Source organism: Prionailurus viverrinus, chromosome B3, assembly GCF_022837055.1.
Source record: "Prionailurus viverrinus isolate Anna chromosome B3, UM_Priviv_1.0, whole genome shotgun sequence".
NCBI classification, from domain to species: Eukaryota; Metazoa; Chordata; class Mammalia; order Carnivora; family Felidae; genus Prionailurus; species Prionailurus viverrinus.
The window spans coordinates 56485387-56501587 of NC_062566.1; the positions used below are offsets into that span (position 1 = coordinate 56485387).

Here is a 16201-nt window from a genome sequence, read left to right on the forward strand (position 1 = left end):
AGACCTACAAGCTCTCTAGACATTAGAACATGGTTGTGAGGGGCAGGTACGCTGGAGTCTGACTGTTGACCTCAGGCAAAGTTAGCGGACCTCTCTGTGTTCCAGTTTTCTCCTCTGCAAAGCAGGTGAATAATAATACTTAAAGCATTGTGAAGATTATGTAAAGTGCTTAGAACAGTGCATGGTACAGGATAAATGCCAAATAAAGTTAGCTTGTTGTTAGTATTAAATTGTTTTGTTTCTGTATACTCTGTTTTGGCTTAATTTAGGTCCGTTTATATATACTTGGTTTGACTCTATATAATATTTATCCCTTCTTCTTTTGTTTTGCCTTTTTTTCTCCTTCCCTCATCATTGGCCAATAATGAGCTAAAGATAACTCCCTGTATCAGTTAAGGTTCTTGGTTGTGAGCAATGGAGACCAGTTCTGGTTAATTAAAGCAGTATCTGGATAAATGAAGCGTGGTTTCTTGGAATATTAGGAGAATGGTAGGTAGACACAAAATTAATGGAGACCAGGCTTGGGAATGATAGGAACCAAGGGAGCTCCGGAGAACCTCCCAACAAGAAGCAGGAAGCTGGACAGCAATCCCTTTGGAACCAGGACAGGCTGAGCAGTCCTCCACTGGCACTGTTACTTCCTGAGCTGTTGCTACCGCCTGTTACCACATCCTCAATGAAAAGTGCCCCCCACCAGCTTGTATTAGCTATCTAATGCCATGTAACAAATCACCCCAAAGCTTAGTGGCGTAAAATAACAAATCATTTGTTATCTCTCCCGGTATGTGTTATGGTTAGGAATTTGGGAAGGAATCAGCTAGGCAGTTATTGCTTGGGATTTCTCGTGTGGTTGTAGTTGTATGTTGGCTTGGCTATCTTCATCTGGAGTCCTGACTAGGCTAGAGGATCCACTTCCAGAGTGGCTCATTCTCATAGCTGACAAGTTGGTGCTGGTTGTGAGCTGGAGGCCTCAGTACTTATCCAAGTGGGTCCCTCTGATTGTCCTCATTCCTAGTGACTGGCTTTTCCTGGTGTGAGCAATCCAAGAGACCTCAGTGGAAGCTTCAGTGCCTTTTATCATAGTCACTTCTGCCATATTCTTATGTGTTCAAGGCAGGGGAACACAGACCCTACCTCTTGCTGGAGGAGTATCAACATTACATAAAAGAACCATGTAGGCTGTGATCTTTGTTGGTGTGTACCATAACTGCTTGTCATCCTTGAGTCACTTTCTCAAGATTAAGGGTATCTAATTGACCAGGATTGGGTCATAGTCTCACACCTTCTGACTTTACTAGGGGTGGGGAAAGAGGTTGTGGCTACCCTTTGCTTCTGAAGGCAAATGTAGGTGCCTAGAACTATTCTCCAAGACCACATGTGGTATGGAAGAAGGAGCTCACCTATTTAAAAAGAGGGGTGAAAGCTGGGCAACCTGAATCAATAAATTTGTACCATCCTTCCTCTGAATGAACTCATTTGGGACATTTATTTTCAGTGTTCTACCAGCTCTTTGGGAAAACACTGGAATAATAAGCTATAAATGCCATAGTAACTTGGTACTTTTTCTATGTGCCAATGATAATTGAACCCCAATCCTAAAGCTTTAAAGTCAGTCTTAATGAAGTTAATATCTTTTAATTTATTCATTCCACAAATACATACAGTGCAGTGCACTTCACTGGGCTCCAAGTAACTATAACCAGACAAATTCTGCTTTCAAAGAACAGTCTCGTAGGGAACTAAGGCCCAAGTGGACCCTTACCAGTGGCAGGAGGAGATGTGTGCTGGTGGTGATGTTGTCTAGTGGGCAGCATCTCCACTGACCTCAGACTAAGGTCTGGTCCTCAGGTCCAGAAGTGGATGTTCTTAGTATATCCAGAGATCATCGGACTACCAGTATAGTCTGACCCTGACGAAAATCACATGAGACCAATATATTAACAGAATATCCCTTTATTTATTTACAGTAGAGAGGCCAGATCTCTTTCCAGTGGCTAGAATATTCATACAGGGCACCCAGGGCGCTCTTTTTTATGTGTATTGAGGTACAGGCATTTTGTTATGATGCTTTGAATGTGGTTCTGCAAAACCTTATATTCTATAATAAATAACTCGTGTAGGGGCGCCCGGGTGGCTCAGTCGGTTAAGCATCTGACTCTTGATTTCGGCTCAAGTCATGATCTTACGGTTCATGAGATTGAGCCCCATGTTGGCCTGTGCTCTGACAGCACAGGATTCTCTCTCTCTGCCCCTCTCCTGCTCGCTTGTTCTCTGTCTCTGTTTCTGTCTCTCTCTCTCTCTCTCTCAAAGTTTAAAATAAATAAATCCTTAATGGGACATAACAAGGCTTGTGGGAAAAATGGGATTGGGGCAGACCACTCAAGACATAGGCAACTTTGTAAGTGGAACACTAATTAAAATAATAACGGTCCTACTAAAACTAAATTCCCTCTGGTGTTGGTACCCAGCATGACAGTGCTTGGCAATCTTGAATCCTGGGGCTGTGCTTTCTCCTTTGAGATACAAATCTTTGAGAATATTTGCTTCTAATAGAAACTAGTTTCATCAAAATAAAGCGTCTCATCCTGGATATAGACTTCTTTATAAGCCCTCAAATAATTAATATGGGGAGAACATCTTTGCTTCATTTTGATTCTCAGCTTTTGCAGGTGGTTTAACTTAATAAAAAGTGTAGCGGTTTCGAAGCTACTAACCAGCCACTCCTTGGGCTAAAAAAGGTCACTTTTCAGTACTTTCTTAAGTCTCCCAGTATAATTAGGCTTTCTCTTTAATTATGAGGAAGCTTGCCTGGTCACTTGAAAACACTAACAAGTTGGGGAAATTTGCATACAAACACACAATTTTTGCCTCATAATCTCATTCTCCCACTTACCAACTGTGCATGAACTAATTCACATGAAAGAAACTCAGGTTGTAGCAGAAAAGAGTGTATCTGGGATGCTAAGTCAGAAGAATGCTTCAAGAGCACAGAATGGGACCAAAAGGAAGTTTTGTGGAGGCATGTTCTGAGCCAGAGCGAGGCCAGGCTGCAGAAAAGTCTCAAATGGCTGGAATATAATACTACCGGGCCCAGTGTCCTTTCATCCCTCTAGTATAGGATGGACTGGGCCCAGGTTTGCTTTCCTGCCCTTTCCTTTCCTGTGTTCCACGGATAGGCTTCTTACAAGGGTGTCCTATTTCTAGCTTTTATGAGTCAGGAAGAAGCTGTGTCTCCTGCCACTGGGGACATGGGACCTGTGAGTGGTCTTTATCAAATCTATAAACCACCCTAGACTTGATACAAAAATTTTTGCATGTGTGGGTTTTTCTAGAGAGAGGATCAGGATGTTTAAGATCCTCTAGAGAGAGGATCCTAAAGATGTTTAAGAACCAGTATTTTAGCAGTATTTCCTTGTGGTAATCCACAACTTGTACATAAAAAGCTCTAATGCAAAGTAGAAAGGTAAGTGGTACCGGTATTTGCATGATGGCTTGATAAGAACACACACTGCATTGAGGCCCTGGGGTTTTGGCGTCTTGAGTGGTTGAGTATGATATGAATAAGATAATTTTTATATTTCTTGAAGCCCATATCTAGATCTTGAAATTGAGCCTGTTGAATTGGTTCACATAGTATATTCATTACTTATTCAGTCAACAAAAATTTTATCAAGCTTCTACCATGCACTGAAGACAATTCTGGATACCATGTCGTGCGCTTATATTCTGATGGAGACAGGGCAGACAACGAAATAAACAAGCAAAATTATAATATGTTGGGAAGTGGTAAGTCCTAAGAAAAATAAAACAGGAGAAGGGGGGTAAGGAGTACTGAAGATAGGAATGAGCATTGAAATTTGAGATTAAATGATCAGGGAAGGCATCTCTGAGAAGTTAGGGACTGAAGGAAGCTATTGAAGCAGGCACACGTCTGGGGAGGTGCTCTGCAGGCAGAGGGAATGGCTAGTGGAAAGGCAGTGAGGTTGAAATGTTCAGGGAGCAGCCAGATCCATGTGGCCAGAGCAGAGCTGATCTGTATCATTTGTTCTGTATAAGAAATATAATCCCATTGTTAATTATTTGTCTGTATTACTGGGGATTTGATGTGTGGCATAATCCTGGACTCAGCCCAAAGGCAGATCAGATAAGCCTGGTCAGCCCCAGCTCTGCCTTCAGTCCTGGGCTTCTCGGATAAATAAGACATGTTGTGTGTCCATAAAGAGGTTGCATGTAAAACTGCTCAGTAAAACATTGGAATAAGCGTGAAATAGGTCTTCAGGCTCATGGAGAACTGAGTCAGGAGGTCTCAAGAGGAGGGGAGAGAGGAGGTAACCTGGGCCCTGGAAGATACAGGGGAAAGGAGAGTGTAAAGGAAGGCAGGTGGCAGGAAGACACAGTTGTGTCTGAGGATCTGTGAACCACAGCTCAGTGGGATGTTTGTGGCGCTGGATAGATCACACTAGAAGGAGAAGCTGGGGCCAAATTTCAGAGGACCTTGAATGCTGCAAGGGAGTTCAGACATCATATTGGAGGCTTTGGGTGATTGGCTTTGGGCACACGGTTTTAAGTACAATGACACCCTCAGAGCCCTGTTTGTAGACACACACTGTGGTGCAGGAGGCTGATGGAGGCTCACATTGTGGGCCACCCTTCCTTCCAGCTCCCCAACAGTCATCTTCTTTCCTCAGACTGTGTTTCTGTGTGGCCACCACGTACAACTGTCAACTGTCCCATTTGGCCATTCAGATGCTGCTTCTCACGAGTGTCTTCCTCACATTATCATGATTCTCTGATTTTGAGGAACACGGTCTTCCTGGCTGGGCAGAAATTTTGTGGCCAGACACAGGTTCCTTGGGGATGATATGGGTCCTGGAGGGTTCAGGGCTGTGTAGCATTTCTCTTCTGGTCTGTTTGCGTGGTGCTCGCCTCCTTACAGAAGGGACCTGGCCTTCTCATGTTCCTCCAACTTTAAAAAAAATTTTTTAATGAAAATAAAGTAATGCTAGTACAAAACATTATTAAGGTGTTAAAGGAAACAAAGCTTACTCCAGATCTAGCCTTGACTCTCATTTTGTCTCCTTCTCATCCAAACTTTTTCCACATGTCCACGTCTTAATGTAATTATAATCATAAAGGTGTACGCTTTTATAGCTTTTGTCACGTAAAATTGTTAGAGCGTTTTTTCATGTTGCTGTGTGCCCTTCATAATTATAATTTGTGATGATTGCATTATAATCTCTTAGTCGAATGAAAAATACGTTCTTATTTCTGCTGCTGAAGAAATTCCACATTGTTTCCAGAATTGCATCGTTGCAAATAATGATGGTAACATTACCTGTTCATTCAGATGTGTTTTCCCCCTCCCATTTGTAGACTATTTTGTTAGAGTGAACTCCTAGAAGTGGGATTAGTGGGTCCAGGTGCTTTTTTCCTTATTGAGGTAGCAGTATTTTTTGCCTTGACAGTGTAAAAAGGATTCACTTTCATAATATTTCAAGCACTGGGTAGTATCATATAAATTTTTTTTCTACTAATTAAATGGATATAAAAATGTGTACATGTTTTTAGTGTGTACTGTTTTCTTTTATTAAATTTTTTTGCTGTTTTTTTTATTTTTGAGAGAGAGAGACAGAACACGAGCAGGGAGGGGCAGAGAGAGAGGGAGACACAGAATCCGAAGCAGGCTCCAGGCTCTGTGCTGACAGCTCAGTGGGCCTTGAACCTACGAGCCATGAGATCATGACCTGAGCCGAAGTCAGAAACTTAACCAGCTGAACCCCCCAAGACTCCCTGTACTGTTTTGATTCTTAACGTAACAAAATGCTTTCCCACTTATATTATTTTCTTGTCAGATATTCCTGTCTTTTGCCTGTTCATCAAATGAATTTTTTTTTTTTTACCAATTTGTGTGGATTTGTTTTATATAATCAACTTAATCTCTTGCCATATATGCTGCAAATATATGCCCTAGCCTGTCGTTTGGCCATTTGTTTTAGTAATATTCCTTTTTTGACAGATAAGGTCATTGATCTTTTCAACTTTAATTGCCTTATCAGTTTTTCCTGGAAAAGTTTTTCTCCATTTTCAGAGAGCTCTTAAATTTTCAGTTCGAATTCTGCATATGTGTATGTGTCCATGAATGGAATGTAGAGTCAAGCCATTTTTGTGATGGTTTGGTGAAATATAAATAGTGCTCAAATTATGTAAGTGTATATAGCTCATTGAGTCGTTATGAACTTGGAGTCATTCCTTTTTTAAAAAAGGCTATCTTGGGGGAGCCTGGGTGGCTCCAGTTGGTGGAGCATGTGACTCTTGATCTCTGAGTTGTGAGTTCAAGCTCCATGTTGGGTGTAGAGATTACTTAAAAGATTAAAAAAAAAAATTCTCAAAAAAAATCAGTCCGGAACTTATTTTGCCATAATAATAGTCTCATTTTATTGGCTCCTTAAATTGCTACATGATTCTTCCTGGGCAATCACGTTTACCTTCCGTTTAGATCCTACCCATGTGATGGGCCTGTACCCGGACCTGCTGCCCACAGACTACAGGAAACAGCTACAGTACCCTAACCCACTGCCTGTGCTCTCGGGGGCTGAATTGGAGAAGGCACACTTAGCTCTGATTGACTACCTGACACAGGTAGGTATAGTACAGAGGTGTGTGGAAGAGTTTGCCTGGGACTTCTAGAACCTGCTTTTCTATGACATGGAAGTGAGGGCCTTCTCTAAACCACAGGCATATTCTGTAAATGAATCCTGTAGCAATCACGGTGGGCTCACACATTTCATTCTCCTTCATCTCCCTGTTCATTAATACCATTGAGCTATTTGTTGCCAAATCTTAATACCAGGAAATTTACTTGATTTCTGGTAAATTTACACTAAGGTGTTAAAGGAACTAAAAAGAATAAATTTTAGTTGATAGAAAATAATAATTTTTTTGAAACACTTTTTTGGAGCATACATACTTGTGGAAAAATGTGTGCTTTCCCCAGGAAAATATAAAGCAAAAGTGCAAATCACTGATAACTCTCCCACCCAGAGAAAAGTAATCATTATATTGTTGTCCTTCTAGATCTTTAGAGCCACACTAACCTTCTTTATTGTGCTTCACGGATGCTTTTTTTTTTTTTTTTTTTTTAAACAAATTAAAGGTTTGTGCCAACCCAGCATTGAGCAAGTCTGTCGGCACCATTTTCCCAAAAGCATTTACTCACTTCGTGTCTCTGTGTCACATTTTGGTAATTCTCACAATATTTCAAACTTTTTCATTATTATTTATAATTATGATCTGTGATCATTGGTCTTTTTAATTTTTTTTTTTTAATGTTTATTTTTGAGAGACAGAGACAGAGCATGAGCGGGAGGGGAGCAGAGAGAGAGGGAGACACAGAATCCGAAGCAGGCTCCAGGTTCTAGGCTGTCAGCACAGAGCCCGATGCAGGGCTTGAACTCATGAACTGCGAGATCAAGACCTGAGTCAAAGTCAGATGCTTAACCGACTAAGCAACCCAGGCACCCCAAGGAACCATTCCCTTTTTTCTTTTAAAGTCTTTATTTATTTTTGAGAGAGAGAAAGAGAGAGACGGAGTGTGAGCAGGGGAGGGGTAGAGAGAGAAGGAGACACAGAATCCAAAACAGGCTCCAGGCTCTAAGCTCTCAGCACAGAGCCCAACGTGGGGCTCGAACTCACAAATCATGAGATCATGACCTGAGCCGAAGTCGGTTGCTTAACCTACTGAGCTACCCAGGTGCCCCCCAAGAAATCATTCTTGAAGAGTCAGTTGATGTGGCAGATTTCATTACTGTCTTATTTTAAGAAATTGCCACAGCCACCCCCACCCTGAGTCATCAACGTCGAGGCAGGACCCTCCACCAGCAAAAAGATTACAACTCACTGAAAACTCAGATGATAGTTGGCATTTTTTAGCAATAAAGTATGTTTAAATTAAGATATGTACATTATTTTGTTAGACATAATACTACCATACCATTGTATGCAGTGTGAAATAAATTCATTCGACTTGCTTTATTGAGATGTTCACTTTATTGAAGTGGTCTGTCTGGAACCAAATCCACAGTGTCTCTGAGGTATGTTCCTCTATGTGTTTGTGAATTCAGTTTTTAAAAAATTTACTTATTGGATTATCATTGCCAGTGGATATCAAACTAAAGTTGTTTTATAGCTTACTTTTTAAAAATCTGGCTGTATACTGAGCAAGTTCTTTCCTATCAATAAATATTCTTCTATAACATGGTTTTTTTTAGAGGGAGTATTTAGATTTAAGTTTATTTTTCAGTTTACTGTTATGGATTGGTAAGTGAAATTTTCAGGTAAACACTGAAACTAATGTTTCCATTAAAGACTTTTCACCCTGAACTTCTCTCACAAAGGGTTACTATTAATTTCCTGGGCACTCACCCAGAGTCAGAGAACTTAGCAAATGTTTTCCCCTTATATATTCTGAAGACCTCTGTAAGGCATCCCCTGGCCAGGCCCTGAGAATTACTGCTAGGCAATTGTAAGCCACCTGCTTCTGGGTTAGTAAATGTCCTTTGGGTCTGATCAGGCATGCATGGCCTTGGCATTTCCTTGACCTTGGGCTCCAGGGCTATCCAGCTGTGGCTGGTGGCCTGCAAAGAACATACAAACATGCCTCTGTCTGCACCCTTCAGAGCTCATGCAGCTGTGCCAAGTGAGAAGTGTTCCTAGGGCAGACCATCTCCTAAGCCCGTGGTGATAAAGAAGGCTCTCTATTGCCACTGTGTTGCATTAAGACTCCAAGCACACACTTTTCCCTGGACTTCTGTACTGAGATTTGGAATGTGTGAAGTTAACTGACACTGTTACTATGCCAGAGAGACGATGGAGCGGATAAGACTGTGGGCACTGCCAGACACAAGATAATACAAACCAGATGATTCTGTTTATATGAAGTTCTAGAATAGGAAAAACTAATCTCATGATAGAAATCAGATCAGTGGTGTAAGGGGTGGGATCCTTTCAGAAGAACGCAAGGGAACCTTCCGGGTTGATAGAAATGTTCTGTTCCTTGATTGGAGTCGTGGTTACATGCACGTGTGTGTCCATCAGAATGGATCTCATACTTTTAAAGGACACATTTTATTGTATGTTACTTCTACCTCAATAAAGTTGATTGAAACAAGAAGAAGAAGAAGAACATGGGCTTTGGGATTAGACCCTAATTTGAAACTCGCCTCTGCTGCTTGTGAGAGATGTAACATCCATGCCTTGGGTTCTTCACTTGTAAGTGGAGAGAATAATACTTGCATTTGTTTTAGATTTAAAATAGGATAACATAAAGTTCTTGGCGTAGTGCCTGGTGTGCAGTAACTACCCAATCAATAATTGTTACTGTATCTGTGGCAACTTGGCATTCATCTGTTTTGATCCCTAATAAAAATTATGTCCTAATGTGAGATCAAGGTGGGTATGTGAACTGTTTTGGAGGTCTTTGGCATTACCTGGTAGCTCAGGTGATTTAGTCCTGGCCTTGACCCTACAGTTTTGGGCTTTCGCAGAAACGAAGCCAACTGGTAAAGAAGCTGAATGACTCTGATCACCAGTCTAGCACCTCCCCGCTTATGGAAGGCACTCCCACCATTAAATCCAAGAAGAAGCTGTTGCAAATCATCGACACCACCTTGCTCAAGTGCTACCTGCATGTGAGTCCTCCAGGCATTTGAGTACCAACAATTCCCAGTCTGCTGAAACTGGGAAAATGCTACTTTGGGGTACTTGCCACTAGTAAAAGTGAAATGTTTGATGATGGGAACCACCTGGTCTTTTCATGACACCTGTGAGCTTCTTGGAATTAAGAGGATAAGGCAAGATATTGCCCCAGAATTTGCAGTGGGCTGGTCTCTGGTAAGATTGGGGTTAGTGCTATAGGGTGGATGGGGGCTGTGTTTCCTGAATGCATCACCTTCTTTCCCCCACTCCCCTCCAGAACATTAACGTCTGTTGTGTGAACGAGCATGATGCCGTAAAAGCCACTACCTGTAGTCCTGAAAAAGGGTGGTTTGCCTTCTCTTGCTTGTGTTGACACCCTGGCCTTTCAGCCTGAGGCAGGCCTGGACTAGGTGGGGTGGGGGCTCCTCCATGAAGCAGGACTTTCTGCTGAAGTCCTGCTTCATATGCAGACGAACGTGGCCCTGGTGGCCCCTCTGCTGCGCCTGGAGAACAATCACTGCCACATCGAAGAGAGCGAGCATGTGCTGAAGAAGGCGCACAAGTACAGCGAACTGATAATCCTGTATGAGAAGAAGGGGCTCCATGAGAAAGGTGGCTGGATGAGGGTTCCTCTCATCTGGGAGGGTCTCTTACATGTAGATCGGGGAAGCCTACTGATGTGTGATAACTCTCCCATGGGGACGCACCTTCTGGAAGAGGCTTATGACCTTGTTTTTGGGCTTCATGGCCAGCTCTGCAGGTGCTGGTGGACCAGTCCAAGAAAGCAAACTCCCCTCTGAAAGGCCATGAGAGGACCGTGCAGTATCTGCAACATTTGGGTAAGTCCAGCTTTGAAAGGGAAGTGGGAAAGGATTGTGTTCCAATGGACCCAGTCTCCCTCCATTTCTGATTCTGGCTGGTCAGTGCCCTCTCTCTCTTGTGTTCGCCCAGCTTTGTTTTTACTTTGGGGTAAAAGCCCTCCTGTGGTGGAACTGTGACAGCCCAGTAGGGCCAAGCAGCCCTAGGTGACTGGTGCTTGGACAGAACTATCCCTGGAAAGTAAATTCTGGGGCAACCTGTGCACCTGCCTTCCCGGTCCTATGGGCAGGTGGGCTTCACCTGTTAACTTTCCCCTCCAGGCACAGAAAACTTGCATTTGATTTTTTCCTACTCAGTGTGGGTGCTGCGAGACTTCCCAGAGGATGGCCTGAAGGTAGGTCACGGGGGTGTCTTGGGTTTATCTAGTACCATGCTTGGTCCTGATTCTAGTTAGGGCAGTGGCAGATGAAGGGGGAGGGAGGATTCATGCAATTTCTCTGGTGTTCAGAGGAGTAGACTGGGAAATACGAGACAGCAGTGTAATGTAGCACAGAGAGCCTTGCGCAGACACTGGGGGATCTGTGATCTAGGCTGTTGCACTAGCTACAGGTGCCATCTTGCACACCCTTCCGCCTTCAGAAGTCCACTTGACCCCTCCACCTGGGTGTGTGTGTGTGTGTTTGGTGGCAATGCAGACAGATCGTTCCACCACTGGAACTCAGGTTTGTTCCCACAGATATTTACCGAAGATCTCCCAGAGGTAGAGTCCCTGCCGCGAGACCGAGTGCTTGGCTTCTTGGTGGAGAATTTTAAGAGTCTGGCTATTCCTTATCTGGTAAGATCTTTTTTGGGATGAACTAAAAACCTTTAAACATGGGATCCAGGACCACATGGGTTAGTTCTTGGGCAATTTGGATTGGGGCTTGTGTCACTTGGGATTGGTAAGAATGTAAGGAAGATGATTTCAGCATCCTCTGAAGAAAGAGATCTTGGTAGATGAAGCTGGAAATGTAATTTTTTGATGAGTGCCTTCTAAATCTAGGTAAAGTACAGAGGAATAAAAGAATGACGCTCGAGAAAAACTTCTCTAGGCCACGTTTTACAGTCACTCAGCAGTGACCACAGGACAACCACATTGGTTTTAAGTACTAGAATGCAGCTGTTTAACCTTAACTCCGTGGGCTGATGTGAGAGTTTAGAGGATCATGGAACAAAATTAATAAAGGAGCTTAGATTGCAAATCAAGAAAATAATCTCTGATGTTTGTAGGTTGTATTCTAAGACTTCCTGGTGGTTTTAAAAGAGCTATCGCTTAATTAGGGAACAATCTGGATGGGACCTGTTGGGCCTTACAAATGTGAGGGAGACTGGGTGACGGAACTGGGTCACAGTGCAGAGGGTACCAGATTGACCTGTGTTTTGCCTCAGGAACATGTCATCCACGTTTGGGAGGAGACAGGCTCTCAGTTCCACAACTGCCTAATCCAGCTGTACTGTGAGAAGGTGCAAGGTCTCATGAAGGAATATCTCCTGTCCTTCCCTGCAGGTACCAGTTCTCATAGGCAGCCAGTTGGTCCTGTGCTTTAGAAGTGACCTGGGGACCTGAGGGTGACATGTGGCATAGGGAAGCAGACCCCACTCTTCCCTGCAGGCCCAGATGGTGGGAAGTTCCTCAGGATCCAGGGAAGCTAAGTGATCCAGCAGGGGAGACTCAGGCCCTTGTCTGGATCTGGGCATCTCTGAGCATCACCCTTGTGGGTGGGGGAAGGAACAGGTTTGTCTGCAAGATGACAGCTGTGCCGATAAGAAACAGGTTTGCCTACAAGGGTGTTTGTGCAGCTTGTTTTTCTTTTTACCTCAAGCTGATGTTTTGGGGTCACGTAGAGACCATAAACTGAGAAAAGTCCAACTGGAACCCACTGCGGAGGCCCTTTCTGATTATTGTGGTGATATCATTCGTTTTTCTTGATGACCTTACATTGCTGCCCCATAGCATCCTTTCATATTGAGTTTGGTTTTCTTTAAAGGCAAAACTCCAGTTCCTGCTGGAGAGGAAGAAGGTGAGCTGGGAGAATACCGACGGAAGCTCCTTATATTCTTGGAAATTTCTGGCTACTATGATCCAGGCCGGCTCATCTGTGACTTCCCTTTTGATGGTGAGTGTCTGCCTTATGGCCAGAAGCCATTCAGCAGAAGGCAATGCAAAAACTCCTCTTCCCTTTTTCCCCAGTGCCCTAGTCTTCCCAAAATTTGGGCCTGGAAAAAACCACGTGTTTCAGGCCAGTGCTGCTGTTCTGTCCCATCTGAAGACTCACTTTTGTACCATGACTGAGAGGAGTCTCTTCTGGGTGTGAACCACTTGGTAATTGATGGCCAGGTTGAAACCTGTTTTATTGCATCAGTACATGTTCTTGGTCAAGATCATTATTTAGCAATATTTGTGATCTGGCATAATTTGTCTGAAAAAGACATGTTTGTCTGATGTATAAGCTCCGGAAGAGCAGAGACCAAGTGTTAACTTTCTTTAGCTGGAGTGCTTGGCACATTGTCGGTGCTTACTTATCATGCACTTGGTCTCTTCCGGTGAGGGTTCTTAACCCATTTTAAAAGTGATCACAGGGGCGCCTGGGTGGCGCAGTCGGTTGAGCGTCCGACTTCAGCCAGGTCACGATCTCGCGGTCCGGGAGTTCGAGCCCCGCATCAGGCTCTGGGCTGATGGCTCGGAGCCTGGAGCCTGTTTCCGATTCTGTGTCTCCCTCTCTCTCTGCCCCTCCCCCATTCAAGCTCTGTCTCTCTCTGTCCCAAAAATAAATAAACGTTGAAAAAAAAAATTTTTTTTAAAGTGATCACAAAACAGATGGGATAAAGTACCTCTTAAAATATCTCCCTCCACCCTTTTTTAAATTTTAGCAGTTCTCCTTGACAAAATCCCAAGTAATAAAAATGTTGTCACCCATTTGTCTAACAGCTTAGCCCCTGGCCTGTGCTTACACGGTGTGGCGATGGCCACTTAACGCTGCTTCTTCCTCCTAGGCCTCTTAGAAGAGCGCGCACTGCTGCTGGGGCGCATGGGGAAGCATGAGCAAGCCCTCTTCATCTATGTCCACATCCTGAAGGACACAAAGATGGCTGAGGAGTACGTTGACCTTGCCACGTACCACCCAAGGAGTCTAACAACTGGCCCCACAGAGAGAGGAGAGGCGGGAGAAGTTAAGAAGGCCACCTCCCCCCCCCCCCCCCCCGCCCCCCGCCTCCTGTACTGGCCCCCGATTGTGGCGCCATCAGGAGGCTGCTCAGGAGGCAGCATTGATGACCTCTGTCTAGACATGGCTGCTCTGGCCTTGTCTCACCACTTTCTCCCTTGCAGGTACTGCCACAAGCATTATGACCAAAATAAAGATGGCAACAAAGATGTAAGTAGTGACCCTGGCCCCGGGAGCATGTGCGCTTTTCACTGTCCCTCAGAGTACACCTCACCCTCTCTCGTTTGGCCATAGGTGACACTGGTGTGAATTGCTAAGATCACTGATTGGTTTTGCATGTGTTTATTAAGGAAGAGGCAGGGTGACCGTACATCCTGGTTTGCTTGGGATATTTTCTGGCTTATGGTCATCCACGTGATTATAAGTAGCGTCCCTGCCCCTTTACTTTCAAAAGAGTCCTAGCTTGTATGGTAAATTATGTCATCAGCCTGTTGAGAAGGTACATCTAATGGTTGTGATAAGGGGCACTTACGTGCGCCATCTAGAATGCACTTGGATCTGTCAGTGTCTGGAAACACTTTTGATCGTCCTGCCTAGGGATATGGGGGTAACTGGAATCTAGGCGGTAGAGGCCAGAGTTGCTGCTAAACAGGGTGCTAAAATTCAACAAAGAATTATGCGGCTGCAAATCTTGAGTGCTAAGGTTGAGAAATCCTGCATTAACTGGTACCAGTAGGAAATTACGACATCTCATCTCGGGTTCATCTTCTCTGCCAAAATGTGATAGGGCCTCAGCCTCAAAGCCAGATTCCTTGGAGGGATCTTTTTTGAGTCATTTTGCAGTGTTGGCATTTTGTCAGTAGTGTAATGCTTAACAAATATAAGGCATTTGAGTTTTGTCTCTCAGGAAAAACAGCCCTTAATTTTTAACATCTGCAATTGACTGACTTTACCAAAATCTTTTTAAAATGTGGAAAATGATGAGTTTTAAGTGTCCCCTGTCAGCTATTACCACAGACTAACCCCTCGTACTTTTACATGTGGTCATGCTGGGGGGTTTCTGGGAGGCTTTCTGCCAGCCTGACGTATGTGGTTTGTACTTGTATGAGACACAGGTGTATCTGTCCCTGCTCCGGATGTACCTGTCACCCCCCAGTGTTCACTGCCTGGGACCAATCAAGCTGGAACTGCTGGAGCCACAAGCCAACCTCCAAGCTGCCCTGCAGGTCCTCGAGCTGCACCACAGCAAGCTGGACACCACTAAGGTCAGGACTTCTTCTCGGGAAGATGGAGGGCACTTGGGGGAGCATTGAATGAAAGGAGAGGACAGAGAAATGGACTGGGATTCGAGAGCTCTGTGGCTTCAGACATTTCCTCAGGCTTACTCCTGTTCTGTTTCACTGTGTTCCCATCTCTGTTCCTGTCCCTAGGCCATCAACCTTCTCCCAGCAAACACTCAGATTAATGATATACGCATCTTTCTGGAAAAGGTCTTGGAAGAAAATGCACAAAAGAAACGGTTCAATCAAGTGCTCAAGAACCTTCTCCATGCGGAATTTCTGAGGGTATGAATTTTCCCAACTCCAAGGTGCAGTTATACTTTTTAGTACGAGAGATAGTTACCACATAGCCCTGTAGACAAAAGCAGAGCTTTGTGTTGCTTTAACACTGTAGCTCAAACCGATACAATAACTGACTTGACATTTAGTTGCAAGTGTTGTAGTTAGAGGCCTCTGTGGGAGCTGGGAGGTGAGACCCAGCCAGCCTCTGCTTGGTGTTCTGTGTGCTGGAAGGTGGGGCTTCTCTCCCAGTCGCTCTGCTCTCCCAGGTCCAGGAAGAGAGGATTTTACACCAGCAGGTGAAGTGCATCATCACCGAGGAGAAGGTGTGCATGGTGTGTAAGAAGAAGATCGGGAACAGGTGAGCCTTCTTCACAGCTATGCAGTTTCAGTCTTGATAGTGGTCAGGCTTGGGACGGATTTCTGCCCTTTAACTGAGGGGGAAAGCATGGCTACTGACTCTTGGCCATGGTTAGTTCTTGAGGCTCCAGAGAGCAGTCCATGTTGTGTTTTGCGGGTGGGCTTGAGGATTTAAAGACTTGAAATGGCATGGGGCTCTTGATTTTCTGCCTATAAAGCCCTTCCCTTCTGGCAACTATGTGTTGTGATGTAGCCAGTGGGTGTGTGTGAGTTGTATGTGGGCAGAAAGTTCTTATCTTTTAAGGATGTGTCTCTGCAGGAAGAAAAAGACTTGAGTAAAATCCTGAGCCAGCAACGTTGTGTTTCAAAGCATATATTCTAATCCATCCCCTTTCCTGCAAAGCATGGTGTTTTGTCCTTTTTCTTATGTGGGTGGAAGAATCCAAAAAGACCTTACTTCTGTCTTTTGTTAGAATTGGCCTGAAACTTGTTCTAATGAGCATTGTCACATCTGCATGAGCTGGTGCTGACTCAGGCCGGTGTCCTGCTCCATCTGCCCCATTTTGC

The 16201-nt window shown here is 44.2% G+C and overlaps 1 protein-coding gene across 2 annotated transcripts in view; it reads left to right on the forward strand.

Moving 5' to 3' along the window:
• Positions 1-16201, forward strand: part of VPS39 (VPS39 subunit of HOPS complex) — a 46832-nt gene that overhangs the window by 28332 nt on the left and 2299 nt on the right. Inside the window, exons 12-24 of one of the 2 annotated variants that reach the window (XM_047862598.1) lie at positions 6497-6639; positions 9543-9686; positions 10164-10305; positions 10446-10532; positions 10833-10906; positions 11249-11347; positions 11941-12058; positions 12540-12668; positions 13546-13648; positions 13880-13925; positions 14831-14980; positions 15146-15280; positions 15544-15635. In XM_047862598.1, coding sequence (XP_047718554.1) covers positions 6497-6639; positions 9543-9686; positions 10164-10305; positions 10446-10532; positions 10833-10906; positions 11249-11347; positions 11941-12058; positions 12540-12668; positions 13546-13648; positions 13880-13925; positions 14831-14980; positions 15146-15280; positions 15544-15635 — 1462 coding nt within the window. The remainder of the gene's footprint in view (positions 1-6496; positions 6640-9542; positions 9687-10163; positions 10306-10445; positions 10533-10832; positions 10907-11248; positions 11348-11940; positions 12059-12539; positions 12669-13545; positions 13649-13879; positions 13926-14830; positions 14981-15145; positions 15281-15543; positions 15636-16201) is intronic. The other variant, XM_047862599.1, reaches the window with a different exon arrangement.